General features: G+C 40.4%; 1 protein-coding gene across 8 annotated transcripts in view; it reads left to right on the top strand.

The window, feature by feature from the left end:
• Positions 1-15894, top strand: part of pcloa (piccolo presynaptic cytomatrix protein a) — a 42378-nt gene extending 26484 nt beyond the window's left edge. For 2 of the 8 annotated variants that reach the window (XM_062064861.1, XM_062064867.1), the window contains 19 exons: positions 1439-1486; positions 1912-1994; positions 2071-2146; positions 2340-2465; positions 5447-5555; positions 5633-5697; positions 5765-5931; positions 6008-6058; positions 6129-6259; positions 8156-8182; positions 8747-8840; positions 9206-9277; positions 9344-9581; positions 10851-11027; positions 11303-11444; positions 11605-11660; positions 12197-12331; positions 13862-14007; positions 14093-15894. In XM_062064861.1, the coding sequence (XP_061920845.1) occupies positions 1439-1486; positions 1912-1994; positions 2071-2146; positions 2340-2465; positions 5447-5555; positions 5633-5697; positions 5765-5931; positions 6008-6058; positions 6129-6259; positions 8156-8182; positions 8747-8840; positions 9206-9277; positions 9344-9581; positions 10851-11027; positions 11303-11444; positions 11605-11660; positions 12197-12331; positions 13862-14007; positions 14093-14236 (2087 nt within the window). In that variant the 3' untranslated portion in view covers positions 14237-15894. Of the gene's footprint in view, positions 1-1438; positions 1487-1911; positions 1995-2070; positions 2147-2339; positions 2466-5446; positions 5556-5632; positions 5698-5764; positions 5932-6007; positions 6059-6128; positions 6260-8155; positions 8183-8746; positions 8841-9205; positions 9278-9343; positions 9582-9875; positions 10603-10850; positions 11028-11302; positions 11445-11604; positions 11661-12196; positions 12332-13861; positions 14008-14092 lie in introns of those variants that run through there. The other 6 variants (XM_062064862.1, XM_062064864.1, XM_062064863.1 and 3 more) reach the window with 6 other exon arrangements.
• Positions 15895-16267: the final 373 nt, after the last annotated feature.

The following is a 16267-nucleotide window of genomic DNA, read 5'->3' as shown; positions in this document are numbered from 1 at the left end:
TAAGCTTAATTTTGTGAACTAATGTGGACACTCTACTTCATCCGAATTAAAGACATCATATGTCCATTTCAGACTAATAAATAATACTTTTAAACAATAATAAATAAGTTAGTGTTTTTTATAGCTACCATTGTTCTCTGTTTGACTAATTTCCCTTAATCAAGCCTTTTCTAACATTCCACAGTACAAAATAAAAGTAAGTATTAATTCCTGACAATTTTGTATTCGATTAATAAATTAAATTATACTCAAGGCTCCAATATCGGTATCGTATAAGAGGTAAAAGTTGTATCGGGACACACCTAGCCCCGGATTTCCACTGGTTGCGGAACGGCTGCTGAACAAAGCCGCCACGGAACAGCACCGCCATCCACAGTCAGGCAATCCCCACCGCTGTTCTGTTGCTGCTCCGTCATGCCATGCAGCAAAATAGCGCAGACTTTGACAAGATCTCGCGAGTCCGCGCGTAATCATGCGAAGTTGTAGTAAAGCAAACCCTAAACAGTTTATTCTCTCCTTCCAGAGGAGCAGAAGTAAATAAACTCAGTCCCTCCATTAATAACAGGTGCTCAATGGCAACACCGACGACAGTTTTGCCCTTAAAAACAACTTTATTTTTTGTAGCAAGCAACAATACAACAACATCAACCACTCCCCAGCTTTCCTGCTCCCCGTATCAGCTGGTATTTCACACAGGCTCCTATATCCCCATATAGCTGCTCGGGATATCCGTTATTATTTAATGTTGTACTCCCAGAATCACCATGTCCTCATCCATTTGTGTAAACAAGCTGAAATTATGTCTGAAAACCTTTGACAAGTTGACTTTATGTTCGTCACCGCCTATTAGGACGTTTCAAAGTGTAAAATACAATCCGCCGGATAATTTATTTTGTGTTTGTGCATGATTTCCTGTTTAACACAAGCAAATTTTGGCTAAATTGAACAGATTTGTTAAGGCGTCTGGCGAATATAAAAGTTCTGTGTAAATTTAGTGCTGGAATGCGGAATGTAACTGACATGTGGTAGAAACGGACACATTGACTTAAATAAAAACGGAAAGAGTCCGCCGCTGTGCGTGTGCCGTTCTGCGACCCTTCCACATCCAGTGAATATCCAAGGTAATAAATATACAGTTCAACTTGCATGTCTTGTCATGAATAATTGCATGTTTGTATAATGTGTCATTTACTGGATGCATTTTACAGTATTTTTAAACATTTTAAGTCATAACTATTTCTATATCGTACTTCCTGCTTTTGTATTGTACGGTATTACATATAATCATTAGAGGGGCTGCTAATGCTCAAGAATTGTTTATCTGCCCAATATCCATACAGCTCCCTGCTGTCATTGTTCCTGAATGCATCATGATAACAACATTGTTATTGATAGATTCTTATGGATCCCAGTGTAAACTCGTTTGCCTTGATTGCAGCCCTAAGTGATTCCCTGATGCCTTTGAGCAGAGACGATGCGGCCAAGGGTAGAGTATTAGTTCACGACACATTATTAACATCTATTAACTGTACATTCACATTATATGATCCTTAAATGTTGGGAAGGTTTACGCTGGCTAAGTCACAATTCATCAGTCATTTCATAGTTACAATAAGACATGCATGTTATAGGAGTCTAATAAAAAATTACTAAAATAAGAACTAAATCCATATTCAATATTGGCATTCATAGTTTGAAATAACACCACACTGTACTAATAAATCATACTATGTCAATCGCTATACGGCAGTAAAAAACAGTTCCCATTGCTTATCATCCTCATTTACAGGAACATCAAGCATTATTAAATCTACACTGGTTTTCCCATGAATTAATAGCATGCATTCATTTGAGGAAGTCTTTTCCCATGCAGCGTGTTGTGTAGACATTGTTGTGCTTCTTGTTTACCAGCCTACCACCTGAGACGAGAAGAGACCGACTGGTTCGACAAGCCCAGGGACGGACGCTCAGATAACGGACAGGAGAAGAGACAGGTGACAAACGATTAAAAACACAAACTTATTCTGTGTAAACAGGACGTAACATACGATTATCATTTGTGGGTGACAGGGTAAAGGCCCCTACTATCCCTTCCCGCACCTCAGGGTCAAGCTGCAGAGAGATCCTAAAGACCGCAGTGTCTCAGGTAAGCTAACCAACATCCGTCGTCATAATCCCTCATCAGTCAGTCAGTTTTTTTCTTTCTCACAGCTTTTTTTCCTGGCATCACTTTCCATTTGGCTCGCCTCCACTCCCCGGCAGCCATTGCAACGCTTAAAATGGCGCAGACCTCAAACTTCTCTTATGTAATTAACAATAGAGCTGTTCTGTTTGGTCAGGGAACGGGCTGGGTATCCGTGTGGTTGGCGGCAAAGAGGTGCCTGGCAGCAACGGAGAGATCGGAGCCTACGTTGCCAAAGTTTTACCAGGTGGAGCCGCTGAACAAACAGGAAAAATTCTTGAAGGTGAGTGAACAGTCTGGATATAAACAATTTATTGTACACTGATGAAGAAACACACGGCATTACCAGACCTTTTCGCTGGGGGTACTGATAAAAAGATAATGGCGAGAGAGGAAAGAATAATTCAACCCAAATTATGACAGTAGCAACTTTAAAAAACTGTTTCATCACTTACAGCCATGCTAATATGCCAAATTCCTTTTGAGTTGTATGCGGGCAAACGTTTGTTGTTCCGTCATTTTTTATTAAAGTTAAAAAGAACGATCCAGAACTTTCACAATGACTTTGATGACATTGCTATCACATTAATTGCGTATGACTGGATTTTGGTGCTGACCGTGACTAAAACAAGACTCGGTAGCAAAATAGATGGTGACCACATATTTTACACGTCTCAAACATATGACTATCTTCTTTCTGGAAAAAAAAAATCCAGGCTTGCACCGATGTTGAGTCAGTACTCATTCTGTGTGATTTCTACACTGTTTTCATTAGGGGTGTCTCGATCTGACATTGATATCAGTCCAATACCAACAAATAATAGTTGGATAATAGCGGATTGTATCTAAAGTGTCCCTTATAAGTTCTTATTCAAGCAGTTCTGCAGCGTGTTTACTTGTGCAAAGCTGGGCAGCCAGTTAACATCTAAATGTCCTCCAATAAGCAAACAAGATTGTTCTTTTCTTCTATTTTAGTTAATTACTTAGTTATAGTTGCATACTACTTACACATACCGAGTATCCAAGGCAAAATAAATTATACAGTAACACACGTCCGCATCATTCAACTTAATGCTTAACCTAATAAATTATTGTGACTAGGTGTCACAAAAAAAACAAATTACCACCCCACTTCAACTTAAAGAGTGTAAATGTCCATTTGAGAAGGTTAATAATAAATAAGTTACTGTTCTCATACCTACCATTGTTATCTGTTTGATTAATTTCACTTGACCAAAACTTTTCTAACATTCCACACTACAAAATCCCAAAAGTATGTACTATGATTTGTGCTGTATAGATATCGGCCAATACTCAAGGCTCCAAATACGAGTATTGTATCTGAAGTTAAAAAGTTGTATCGGGACAGCCCTAGTTTTAATTTTTATTTTCTGAGTTTTAAACATCGCTACATGACAGGAGCATTAGATTATGATAAGGTCTGGAGAGAATCTCTTTTGCTTTTTTTTTTTTTTTTTCCAGCGGTCCACCAGAGTTTTGACAGAAACGTGCAGGTCCGTGGTTTCAGAAAGGTTGGGGACCGCTGACCTGAAAGATAAATGACCTTTGCCTCAGCCCTCGCATGCTGCCGACAGAATGAAGTGTCGTGTGCTACTACATTAACAGCAGCACAATTCAGGAGGCATTATCGATTTCACACAGAGAGAGTCATCCGTCTGGTCGCAGTCCGGCCTTTAATGTCAGTGTGGCGTCACATTGAGCGTGTCAGGACTTTATGGGCCAGGAGAGACCTCGGCCTTTCTTATGCTGCCACGTGGCTGATATATGGATGCTGAGATAGGGCGAGAATGACACTGATCCATTGGCACTTTTGACCATGCATGCTAAGTCTGTGCGTGTATGTGTGTGCATGCGAGGGCAGGCGATTGTCTTTGCACTTCCTGTTTTTCCACCTCTTCTGTTGTTTTCTTCCTTTGCATTTTAGCAAGCATATTTATTACAGCACATCTTTTCAAGTGACAATACTGAAAAACATACAACTTTGATATAAAGTCCTACACGGTTGCTTCCAGACCTGGGGAGCTTCAGGAAATAAATGTTTGTGCAGCTTGTAAAGCTAATTTTGTTTTGATAGTATTGTCCCTGGTGAAGATATACTGTACTAAAATGTAATAACTGTAATAAAATGCTTGCCAAAATGTGAGGTGTAACCACTTTTGTGACCCACAGAAATTGGTCCAGTAAAAACCAATAATATGCTTGTTGGGCTTCTTATTAAATTATTATTAAAGGAATTAAATTATTATTAAAGGAAAACAAAACTGCACTTTTTGGGGGGAATTTTGCCCATCATCCACAATCCTTATGTGAACACTATAGTAAAACAATGCTGGCATATATATATATATATATATTCATTCCGCTTATAAAGCACTCTAAAAGCATCCAAAAACATCCAACATTTTATATACATGCTGTAAGTATGTTTGTAATGTAGTTACAGGCACATTCATGATAACATGTAATATTTACAGTATTTTGCTCATTTTATGCATTACTGTAATTTCTCACCTGAGCGCCTTGATTTCACAGTGCGCATCACAACGAACTCTACTTCCATCAACAATAAAGTGCACTTTCTGTGGTTGGTACCACTAATCATGGCATTCATGGAGCACAACTGCTAAACACAAGAAAGTGGCTTACAAAATCCGCTTTAAGGCAGCAAACTATATGGGCCTAAATCAATGATGCTGTATGCTACTTGTGCTAAAGTTGTGAAATCTATGAAAGGAATTGTAATTTACATCAAATTGATAGATTATGTCACTCTTGTTGTACACATCAGTGTTTGATGCACCAGATACAATAAATCACACAAATATGAATTAACACAACAAACTGCTTCCTGCTTAGTATTGACGGTTCTGCGAGGACATCTCAAACGCCCGCAGGCGTGCAGGACAGCAGTTATTGAGACGAGCCAAAATTAATGAATGAAAATTAACCTGTGTGTATAATGCGTGCAGTGCGACGCAAGCAGAGGACGCTGCTGATGAGCTGCTTCAGGTCGTGTAAGTCTGGCTCTGCTGTGCTGTGTGACTCACTACAACCTAGAAACACAATCAAACATGGAGTGACACTTTTGTTTGTGTGTTGGGTGAACTCTTTTTACCTCCACCGAGAATTGCTGTGGATTTGTATATGTGCAACCTTCTATCTGCTATTGTTGTTTTATGAACCAGTTTTTATTTTCAGTAAGTTTTTACTCCTGAAAGTAAGGATATGATATTTTTCCAACAGGAATGCAAGTCTTGGAGTGGAACGGCGTCATCCTGACGGGGAAAACTTACGAAGAGGTGCAAGGGCTCGTGGGCCACTCATGTAGTGAGGCGGAAATGTGCGTCAGGCTGTGAGTAGACATTTTCCTCATGTGTTTGTTTGGTACTTGTGTCCTGTTCTCAGCTTTGGTCTACTTCAACCTTACAGGGATCTCAACATGCTGGCAGAGTCTGAAGGATCTGAGCGCCTGGACTTCCAGGAACACAGCAAAAGTAAGCTATTGCACTGTTGATGCGTAGAAGCTTGAATCCCAAATCTTTCTGTGTGTCACTTGTGCAGCTGACAGACCGCCCAGATCTCCAGGAGTGGACCCCAAGCAGCTGGCGGCCGAGCTACAAAAGGTGTCCCAACAGCAGGCTCCGTCCTCCGCGGCCACTGCCTCGGCCACCTCCAGCCCTGCCCATCCGGGCTCCCCGTCAGTCAGCAAGAAACGCCACAGTAGCAAGGCAAGGCGCTCATCAACAGTCGCCATTTTGCTTTGTTCAACAGCCGCCCTAAGTACATTATTGTTTTTTTTCCCAGGCCCCAGATGGAAGCAAGACCCCTTCCCACCCCATCACTGGTGACATACAGGTCAGTGATATTACCAATGACACCATCTTTTAGTCAGAACGGGATAAAAGTCAACATCTTCCCCTTGCAGCTTCAAATCCACTACGACAAGCAGATGGGCAACCTGATCGTCCACGTCCTGCAAGCTCGAAACCTTGCCCCGCGTGACAACAACGGCTACTCAGATCCCTTTGTCAAGGTCTACCTCCTGCCGGGGAGAGGGTAAGTGGAGACATGTTTAATAACTTGACTGCTGAGATGTTCCTCATTCACATTCTGTTCATAGATTCATTTTTTTGGCTTCACATTAATATACAACTCATGCCTTTGCTTTGCTACAGTAGAGTTTAGGGGTGTCAAAAAATTAGCTGTGACATTAGACTAGGACTCTAATGCACTTTAGGTAATGAAACTCATCTGCTTCTTGGTGCATACATGCACACCTAAATAAAGAAACATTTCAGGTACAGGATTAACAAAGAGGAAAGCATTGCAATAAATGTGTTCGTCAGAGCATGGTTTAATGTGCGTGACTGACAGCCAGAGTTTTTTTTAAATTTATTTATTTTTTTACAGTTTTTGCTGTGAGTCTTGTTTTAGTACTGATTGGCACCCAAATTACACTCTTACATAAGTAATTGGAGGGTAATGGCAACCATTTCTTTGCTGTCATTTTTTTTTATCTAAAAGGGGAATTGTTCTTCTTTTGGATGTTGCCCATCATCCACAAACATTATGTGAGACAAGAACACATGTCTTTCCCTTTTCTGTGCATTCTAAATAGTGAAAAACTGTTCTTATGATGCTTCTAACAATGCAGGTAATGGATATACAATCTGTTCTGCCTTTAAAGCCCTCTATAACCATCCAAACCCCCACCCCCAACACTGTTTTATATGCATGCTGTATGCATGTAATGTAGTAACAGGCACATTCATGACAACATGTGATATTTACAGCATTTTGGTCATTTTAAGAGCACATAGCAACTAATTAAACTTCCATAAACAAAACAACATAGATAGCACTTTCTGTGTTTGCTACCACTAATGGCAGACTTTGTGGGAGCCTCGGAGCGTTATCATGTAGCATTATTACTAAACGTTTCAAATAAGAACATAAAACCGTGACTTACAATGTCCGCTCTCACTGGGATGCCGACTGATGGGATTGTTGTATGTTTCAGCGCTTGTGCTTCATTCATTCAGATAAATCCTCACTTCTAAAATAAAAAAAATGTTTCCTTGCAGTGTTGTCTGGTTTTATGCTGTGTTTTAAATTATTGAGAGCAAAAGTGAGAGCCATATTGTATTATATTATATTATATTAAGGTGTTAGAGTGTGGAAATTTAAAATTAACTAACTTCCCGGCTTGGTGCCACAACCTTCTACTATACATGTGAGATGCATGATTTATAACCTAGCATGAACTTTCTCATACAGCAGCAGCAGCTCCAGCTCTTTTTTCTTGTTATTCTTTATTTTATGGCCGGTCTCCACCATCATTATTAGCAGCTCATCATTATTATCAAGTAGATAGTAGTTGGCTACTTGCTCGCAGTCAGGGGAGCAGTGTGAGCAAGGCAATGTGTTACAATGCCAGAAAGGTAGTTCCTTTGTAATAGCTTTTACAATAACAATGTCGCTATAGCTACGTTATAAATGTAGCATTCTTGGCAGTTCTTGGAATGCTTTTAGGGCGCTTTTTAGGCGGAATGGATGTATCCCAATTACCTGCATTGTTAGCCGCCTCATACTAGCAATTTGTCACTATTGTCTATTTTTCACAATTTAGAACACACATAAAATATATTTTTGTCTTGTGTTCTGGATTTTGGATAATGAGCAAAATTCCAAAAATAACTGCATTTGTCCTTTAATCTAAAATGAAAGAACAACAAATGTCTCCCCGCACACAGCACACAAGTGATTTTGCAACAAAACCATATTTTATGTATCTGCTGTCATAATTTGGGTTGAATTTTGCTTTTTTGTCTCCCTCCTTACACACTGACGTCAGACCCCACACTCCCTTTTGGCACACTCACACCCTCTGACTATTGTTTATTTTTTTGTATGTTGTTCTCTATATTTAATGCATGCTGGACCCCCCCTCAGTCAGGTCATGGTTGTCCAGAACGCCAGGTATGTGATGGATTTCGACACTCTTTGGTTGTGTTTTTGGTTTGTCAGTTTGGTGAAGGTCTTAACATTCAGTCCCACTAACCTGCCTTAGTAGACAAGGAGCCTCTGCATTGCTTTCTATGAGAGGCCAGCAGTGACTCCATTGTGTGGTTTTCAACCTCCTAACCATTGCAAGCGTCTTGTCCCTCAGAAATGTTGCACAACCTCTAATCCTTTGACCCATTCAAGTGAAGACTTCTTCCAGTGGTTCTGCTCATTATGATCAGGTCATCCTTGTCTGAACTGAACTAACCTTGCTAACAAGCTAACCCTGGAATCAGTTACCTAAATTACACATTGTTAGGTTTTTGTCCAACAAAAACAACATTTAGAGATAAACCCCTAATTTCTTGCAGCCCGCCATTGTTTCTTAACCAGATTCCTTAACAATGTGCTTCCCAGTCATTCCCAGCCCTCCCATCCTAGTGGATCGCCCCTTCCAGTGCATTAAGCATCATTGTGGTCTATTTGAGTAATAACATCAAATGTGTCCCCTCATCCCAACCCCTTCCTTGCTCCAACCAGTGCTGAGAACAAGAGGAGGTCAAAACACGCAGGCAAGAGCCTCAATCCTGAGTGGAACCAGACTGTCATCTACAAGAACATCCACCTGGAGCAGGTACTGTTGACTAATAATATTTCAGTAGGTTTTTCAGCCTGTTTAGGCAGCTAAGGAGTTTGCCTGGTGTTGATTTCATTCTCAAGTGTTTGCTTCAAGTCAATTGCTTCTGTCAGGATTTAACAACATACCCGTATTGATGCAAATGGACAAACTATCAAAGCGAGTAAAAAATGGTCTTACACAGCCCGACTATGCAGCAAACATGTTGGGTTTGAAGTCATTGTGATTTGTGTTGGTTCTGTCAGGGCTTAGGCAACATAATCTTATTGATGCAAATGGTAAATCTATCAATGTGAATAAAAAATGGTCTTGCAGCAAATGCACCCTCTAGTGGTTGAAAATGTGACTGTGCCTGTGTTCAGTTGAGGAAGAAGACCCTCGAAGTGAGCGTGTGGGACTATGACAAGTGTTCCTCCAATGATTTCCTGGGAGAGGTAAGCAGTCCTTGTTTAGTTTCCTGGTTAGAGCACATGGATAAATATGTGCGTGTCCATCTGTAGGTCCTCATAGACCTGTCCAACACAGCCCAGCTGGACAACGTCCCCCACTGGCTCCCCCTCAAGCCACAAACTGAGAGCGACCACCACCGGCGCTCCCACCAGAGCCGACACAGCTCCTCCAAAGCGTCCTCGCAGCACTCGTCCCCCAAGACCGCAGGCTCCGCCCCTGACCAGGACTCACCCAAGTCGTCTGTGATCAAAAGCCGGAGCCACGGCATCTTTCCGGATCCGGCAAAAGGTAAAAAAAAAAGCGCTTCTTCATTTTTCTCCCTCCTGCTGCTTGATGTTTGCACACCCCACCAACCCACACACCCACACATTGTCGCTTCCAACTTCATGCTTTTTGCTTCGCCATGATCTGTCTTCTTGGTTGCTATGGTCACCCAGCTCTGCCAGAGGGCAGCATGGCCGCGGAAGGCTTTGGATAAAATCAAATTGAACTAGGATATAAAGAACTGCAGATTCCCCCCGACTAAAACACATAACCTTTCAGGCATTTACTTTGGTAATGTGATGAATCTGATTGTTTTAGACATGCAGGTGCCCCCCCTCGAGAAATCTCGCAGTAGCCCCGCCACATCCAAGCCTTCCCCGTCCGAAGGCCAGAGTCAAAGCCCCCGCCACGGACATGCGCAACACTCTCACTCACGCTCCGCCAAAGGCGCCGCATGGCAACGCCATCAGGAGGGCGTCGGTGCTGGGAGTGGCGGAGGGGTTTCCCTAACAACAACAACAACAACTGCAACAACAACAGCGGGCGATGGCCCACAGCAGCCTCAGCTACACCTCCAACCAAGTAAACCAAGACGTAGATAAACTCCCACCCTCCGACGCCGCATGGCCGTCATCTTTTTCTTCAGTTTTTTTTTTCCTCCCCCTGGTTCGTTGACAATCCTCACCCTCCTTGTACTCACTTGTACTCCCCACCCCTCACTGCTTCTCTTCTGTACACAAACAGTGTCGAGGCTCGCCACTAGAGGACGCCATTTTCTCCCTTTAACACGAAGCTAAAGAGGCCAATCGCTGCAACATAAACAAACTAAATTGGTTAAAGCACGACAGCATAATCCCTTTTTTCAACAAACCTAACTTTAATTTTTTATTTGTACTTTCAATAATTTTTGGAGGAGGATTTTGAAAAAAACAAAACAGAAGAAAGCTGCACTCCATCAACAATCCCTCAACCTTCTCTCCTATTTGATTTGTTTACTAACAAAAAGCACATTTCTGAGGCTCCTCCTCTGGAATGTCTGTGCATGTATCCCTCCTCTTTGTTTCCTTCCTTTCGCTCTAAACAACTACGGGACCCACAATGCACCTCTGCAGCACCCATATGAGAGGGGCTTGCATGTGATTGACAGACGCTCTTTCAATTTCAAGCTCCATCTTGCTCCTACTACCCACCCCCCGCCCTCCATCTTCAACTTTGACCCGCAAACTTTGTCTCCCGGCGTGTTGACCTCCTCCCTCGCCCCCCTCCCACCCTCCACAAAACAAACACGCCCAGGCCAGCGCCCCGGCCACCAGAGGCACAGCGTTGAGGGTGTGCTCACCATTCAGAGAGCTCAGTCTGATTGGCTGCCCGCCCTGCCGTTGCTGGCGCCGAACAATGGGACCAGAGCGGACGGCAGACCCCCGACCCTCAGGAAGGCAGTGTCGGAGGAGAGGCCGACCGTCGCCCGAGGTGAGCCCCTCAAAGTCCCCTGTCCCAACCCCTTGATGCTACTAACGCACAACTGCAAAGAAGCAAAGAGACAAGAAAAAACCCTAAAATAAGACTAATTTAAACTAACCAATCCTAAAAGATCTAATTAATGATGTCATTCCTGATTGGTGTCTCCTACGTGTCCACGTCTCATGCCGGTGCTATTCATGACAATCACGTACTGTTTCATGTCCATGTCCTCGCTTTGGCGCGCGACTTTCCTCTTTGTTGATATCGTGTCCCCGCCCACGCAGCGCGGTCCGGCTACAGGTCAGGAGACGGCCCCGTCACCGCCGCCTCCTTGGACAGTGGCCTGAGCGGCAGCGCCTACAGCCTTTTGGACGAGGACGCAGAACTGAACGAGGTGGACAGCGCTATCTTCCAGGTGCCGCGACTGTGAGTCTCGCGCTTCATTTTAAAAGATTTATCATCATTTCTATTTATAGTCAAAGTTTTTTTTTAAATATCAACAAAAATGATTACAATTTACTTTTTAACTTTCTTTTAATTACTTACAATTATTATTTGTAATGATTATTTCTTTGTTTGGCTTTAGTGGGAAGATTCCTAATGGTACGGATGGGATGAAATCATCTATGAGTGATTCTGATGGTAAGACAAATTATAATTAATCAATCAAAGATTGATTAATTATTATTACAATGTAATTTATTGTAATATTATTACATTACATTGAGTTACATTGTAATAATCAATATTACAATGTAACTCATTGTAATACTGATTATTACAATTAATTACAGGGTAAATTGTGTTTTTATCCATTTTTTATTAATTTAAAATAGCTGAAAAAGCTAAAGAAAGTTATGATAAGTACGGTAATAATAATTAATTATGTTTTTAATTAATTTCATTTGACAAACATTTTAATTGTACTAATTTTATTTAGCAGAAAAATGTTAAATAAAGTGTTTTATTTGTATAATTAAATATATTTATATATTATATGACAAATTGTATTTGATTTTAATTTAAATAACATAAAATGCTAAATACAGTTTTTTAAATATAGAATTAAATATTTGTATTGGTTTATTATTTATGAGTAAATATTTGTATGGACTTAAAGTACTCGTAAAAGTAAATGTGAGGGCTTGTTAAAATGGTGTCTTGTGTGTGTGCTGCAGGTAAGTCTCAGGTGATGGGAGAGATCAAGATCGCTCTGAAGAAGGACGTGAGGACAGAAGGAGACCAGCTGGTCCTGGAGATCCTTCAGTGTCGTAACATCACATACAAGTTTAAAACTGCAGACCACCTGCCTGGTAATCCTACAATTTCAATTTTCACTCTTAAATACATTTATTCTTCCTACTTAGTCTTCTTCTTCTTCTTCTTCTTCTTCTTCTTATTCTTCTCTTTCTTCTTCTTCTTTGTCTTCATCTTTTTATTCTTCCACTTCCTTCTTCTCCTCCCTTTTTTCATCATTAATTTTTTTTCTTGATATTCTTCTTTTTCTTTTTCCTTTTATGTTCTTTTATTTTTCTAGTTCTTCTTCCTATGTTTGTTTTTCTTTTTCTTCTTCTTTTTGCCATTGTTGATCTTCTTGTTTTTCTTGTTTCTATTTTTTTCTTCTCTTCTTTTTGTTCTTGTTTTTATTTTTCTAATTCTTCTTCTCATTTGTGTTAGTTTTCCTCTGTGTTCTACTTTCTCTTGTTTTGGATCTTCTACATTCGTGTTATTCCTCTTGATGAGCTTATTCTTCTTGTTTTTCCTCACCTTTCTCTCGTGGTTCTTGTTCTCCTTTTTCCAGTTCTTCCTCTTTTTTCTCCTATTCTTCTTTGTCCTCCTTATTTTGTTTTGTTCTAATAGTTATTCTTCTTCTTGTTTGTTTGTTTTCATCCTTTTTGTCATCTTTCTTGAACATTCTTCCTGTTTTCTTTGTTGTTCTTCTTATTTGTCTTTTCAATCCGTTTTTGTCCTCGTCTTATGTTATTATCTTTATTATTTCTTCTTAGTTTTCTTTTTTCTTCTTATTTTTCTTTTCTTCTTTTTCCTTATTCTTATTTTTCTTCTTGTTCTTCTTCTTCTTTGTTATCTTTTTATTTTTCGTCTCATTATTTTCCTTTTTTTTCTTCTTCGTCTTCTTCTTTTTGCCCTTTTTGTTGATGTGTTTGTTTTTCTTGTTTGTATTTTTTTCTTCCTCTTGTTTTTAGTTCTTGTTTCTATTTGTGTTTGTCTTGCTCTTGTTCTTGATCTTCTTGTTATTCTTGTTAATGATCTTATTGTTCTTCTTGTTTTTCTTCCTCTTTCCCTATTTTGTTCTTGTTCTTCTTCTACCTGTTATCATCGTTAATATAGTATTGAGGTTATCTTTATATTTCCTGGTGTTGATGTTTTTAAAGCAATGATTCTCCAACTTTGGTACGTGTACCACTCGGGTACGCGGGCTCCATCTATTGGTACGTCAAAGAATCACTTGATTAAAGTGCAGTGTTTTATTTTCATATATTCAAACACAGTGTCACTGTTCAATCTCTGTGTGTAATGTTACGGTGGCCAAAAATATGAAATATACTTGTTAATTAAAAATCTGTGCCTTGTTTTTAATGAACACTTAGGCTTACTACGCTACTGTATTTTAATGTTGGTCATAATGGTGGTACTTGGAGAGTCAAGTGTTTTCTGAGGTGATGCTTGGTAAAAACAGTTGGAGAACCACTGGTCTAAATGAAACAATATCTTGCGGGTTCCTGGGGTCATTATCGCCCTCTAGTGGTGAGGGGTTTAAACTGCTAGTAAATACAAATACGATTTTTTTTCCTGATTAACAGAAACCAAATTTCTATTGTCAGACCTCTACGTGAAGCTGTACGTGGTCAATATCGCCACCCAGAAAAGGATCATCAAGAAGAAGACGCGGGTGTGTCGTCACGATCGCGAGCCGTCCTTCAACGAGACCTTTCGCTTCTGCATGAACCCCGCCGGACACTCCTTACAGGTGACAAGTGCCCCCACCCTTCCTCTCTATCACGCCTGACAAGTTCAACAAAGTGAGCTCACTTCTCATAACGCTTCGTTTTCAGCTCTTCCTGGTATCCAACGGCGGCAAGTTCATGAAGAAGACGCTGATCGGCGAGGCCTACGTGTGGCTGGACAAGGTGGACCTGCGTAAGCGTGTGGTGAGCTGGCACAAGCTGCTCGCCAGCACCGCTCAGATTCACTCGTAGTAGGCGGCGCTCACCTGGGTGTGTTTAGCCGTTTATTTTTATGCGTGGACGGAAACATTGGCGAAGTTATTACAGGAAGTAGCGAGCGAGGAACAGGAAGTGTCGACAGGATGGCCTAATCAAGCAGGTACAACAACACACGCTAAATACAGGGATACACATGCTACATGCTACATGCTAATTCATCCCAGCATTTTACCAATGATTCTTTATTTTTCTATTATGATAGATAATCCGTTCTTCATGTCTGTAAGAAGCAGTATATTTGATACACACACACACTCACACACACACTACCTAGCATTCTACGCCGCGTGTTCACTTTAAACAGAGTTTTATCAAACGTCGCATTTCTTTATTAACATTATATTGAATTGGAGCCTCTGTGACATGTGTGCATGTGTCAGTCAGTCTGGTTCACACACTGTACATAGAAAATCATATAATAGATCCATATATAGATATATATAAATTATATTTATCACAGACAATCAGGTCTTGATGATTGTTTTTATTTCTCCTCAACAAAAGCTTTTATCTTGTGTGTTACTGCGCTTTTTTTTTTTAGCACTTTTTCCTCCTTGAATGTAAATTATGAGATCCACTCTCTCCCGGCAGATATAGGATAATATAATATATTATATCATAGCAAATTATATTATAAAAAGTATGTTTGTTCATGTGGTTTCTATGCAGTAATCATAGCCAACGTGTCTCCATGTTTTCACCAGACTGAAATGTGACACATTTAAAATGTTTAAAACATTTTTCTCATTTAATTTGCACTTGTTTGTAGTATTTTTTTCATGTATTTAGTTTGTGTTTTTTAATTGAATTTTGTATTATTTATTCTCCGTGCAGGAGTGTTTACAGGCGTCATAATTCATCATGTCATAATAAGCTTTTGTAAATGTCATGTTTTATGTTTGGAAACTCAGTGACTTTTTCCCGTTTACAAAAAAAGAAAAAGTAGTATTCCGATAAAAAGCGCCTAGTCATTTTTCCAGCCTCATTTCGAGCGACGACCAAAAAGACACACAGTTTATCCCGATTGTGGTTTTCATGTCCGCGTGAGTGTTTTTTATGACATGGTTTGAAGTCCTTTGCGTGTCACCGGCTCACAAACACAAAGGTGTAACATCCCAGCCGTGTAAATACGTCACCTTTTTTAAAACAGCGGGCTTAGGAGCAATAGGTCCTTGAGAGGACCATGTGAAAAAGACACAATTTTAGAGAAAAAAAGGTGGTGATGTTTTCAGTTGGTTTCTGGATGTACAGCGCAAACTAACCACACGAAGGCAGTACAGTCTTCAATGTGCTCACTCTGGATGTTGCATGTTTCGTTGGTGGCTCATAATATTTTTGTGTCCGGATTACGATTAGAAAAAAACTAGAAAAAAAGATGAAGTGTAGAGAAGGGTCTAGAACTATTGAGCGGGGGAAGGGGGGGGGGGACTTATTCATGATTATGATATGCTGACTGTACAAAGATGATGCTCGTCTGTTTTGTTTTTCACTTGTAAGAAAAAAGAAATTGACCGTCTATTGGTTTTGTGATTGTGTACAGGAGGTACTGATACATTATGCAAATTGTGCTGTAAAGAAATGGCTGTTGCCCCTCCTCCTCCCCATGTGGAAATATATTAAATATGAGTACAAATCAAGCACTGGTGGTGGTGTGGTGGTTTTTTCTTCGAGAGGGGCTTAATTGCCGTATTTTCCGGACTATAGAGCGCACCATCTTCTACATTTTAAAAGAAAAAAATATGTTCCCACATATTAGCCGCACCGCACTGTAAACCGCAGATATACAGTACAGGCCAAAAGTTTGGACACACCTTCTCATTTCAATGCCTTTTCTTTATTTTCATGACTATTTACATTGTAGATTGTCACCGAAGGCATCAAAACTATGACACCTGTGAAGTGAAAACCCTTTCAGGTGACTACCTCTTGAAGCTCATCGAAAGAATGCCAAGAGTGTGCAAAACAGTAATCAGAGCAAAGGGTGGCTATTTTGAAGAAACTAGA

Source organism: Entelurus aequoreus, linkage group LG12 (assembly GCF_033978785.1).
Source record: "Entelurus aequoreus isolate RoL-2023_Sb linkage group LG12, RoL_Eaeq_v1.1, whole genome shotgun sequence".
In the NCBI taxonomy this organism is placed as follows: domain Eukaryota; kingdom Metazoa; phylum Chordata; class Actinopteri; order Syngnathiformes; family Syngnathidae; genus Entelurus; species Entelurus aequoreus.
Note: the sequence above shows the minus strand (reverse complement) of the source record. Positions and strands in the feature narration are given on the sequence as shown.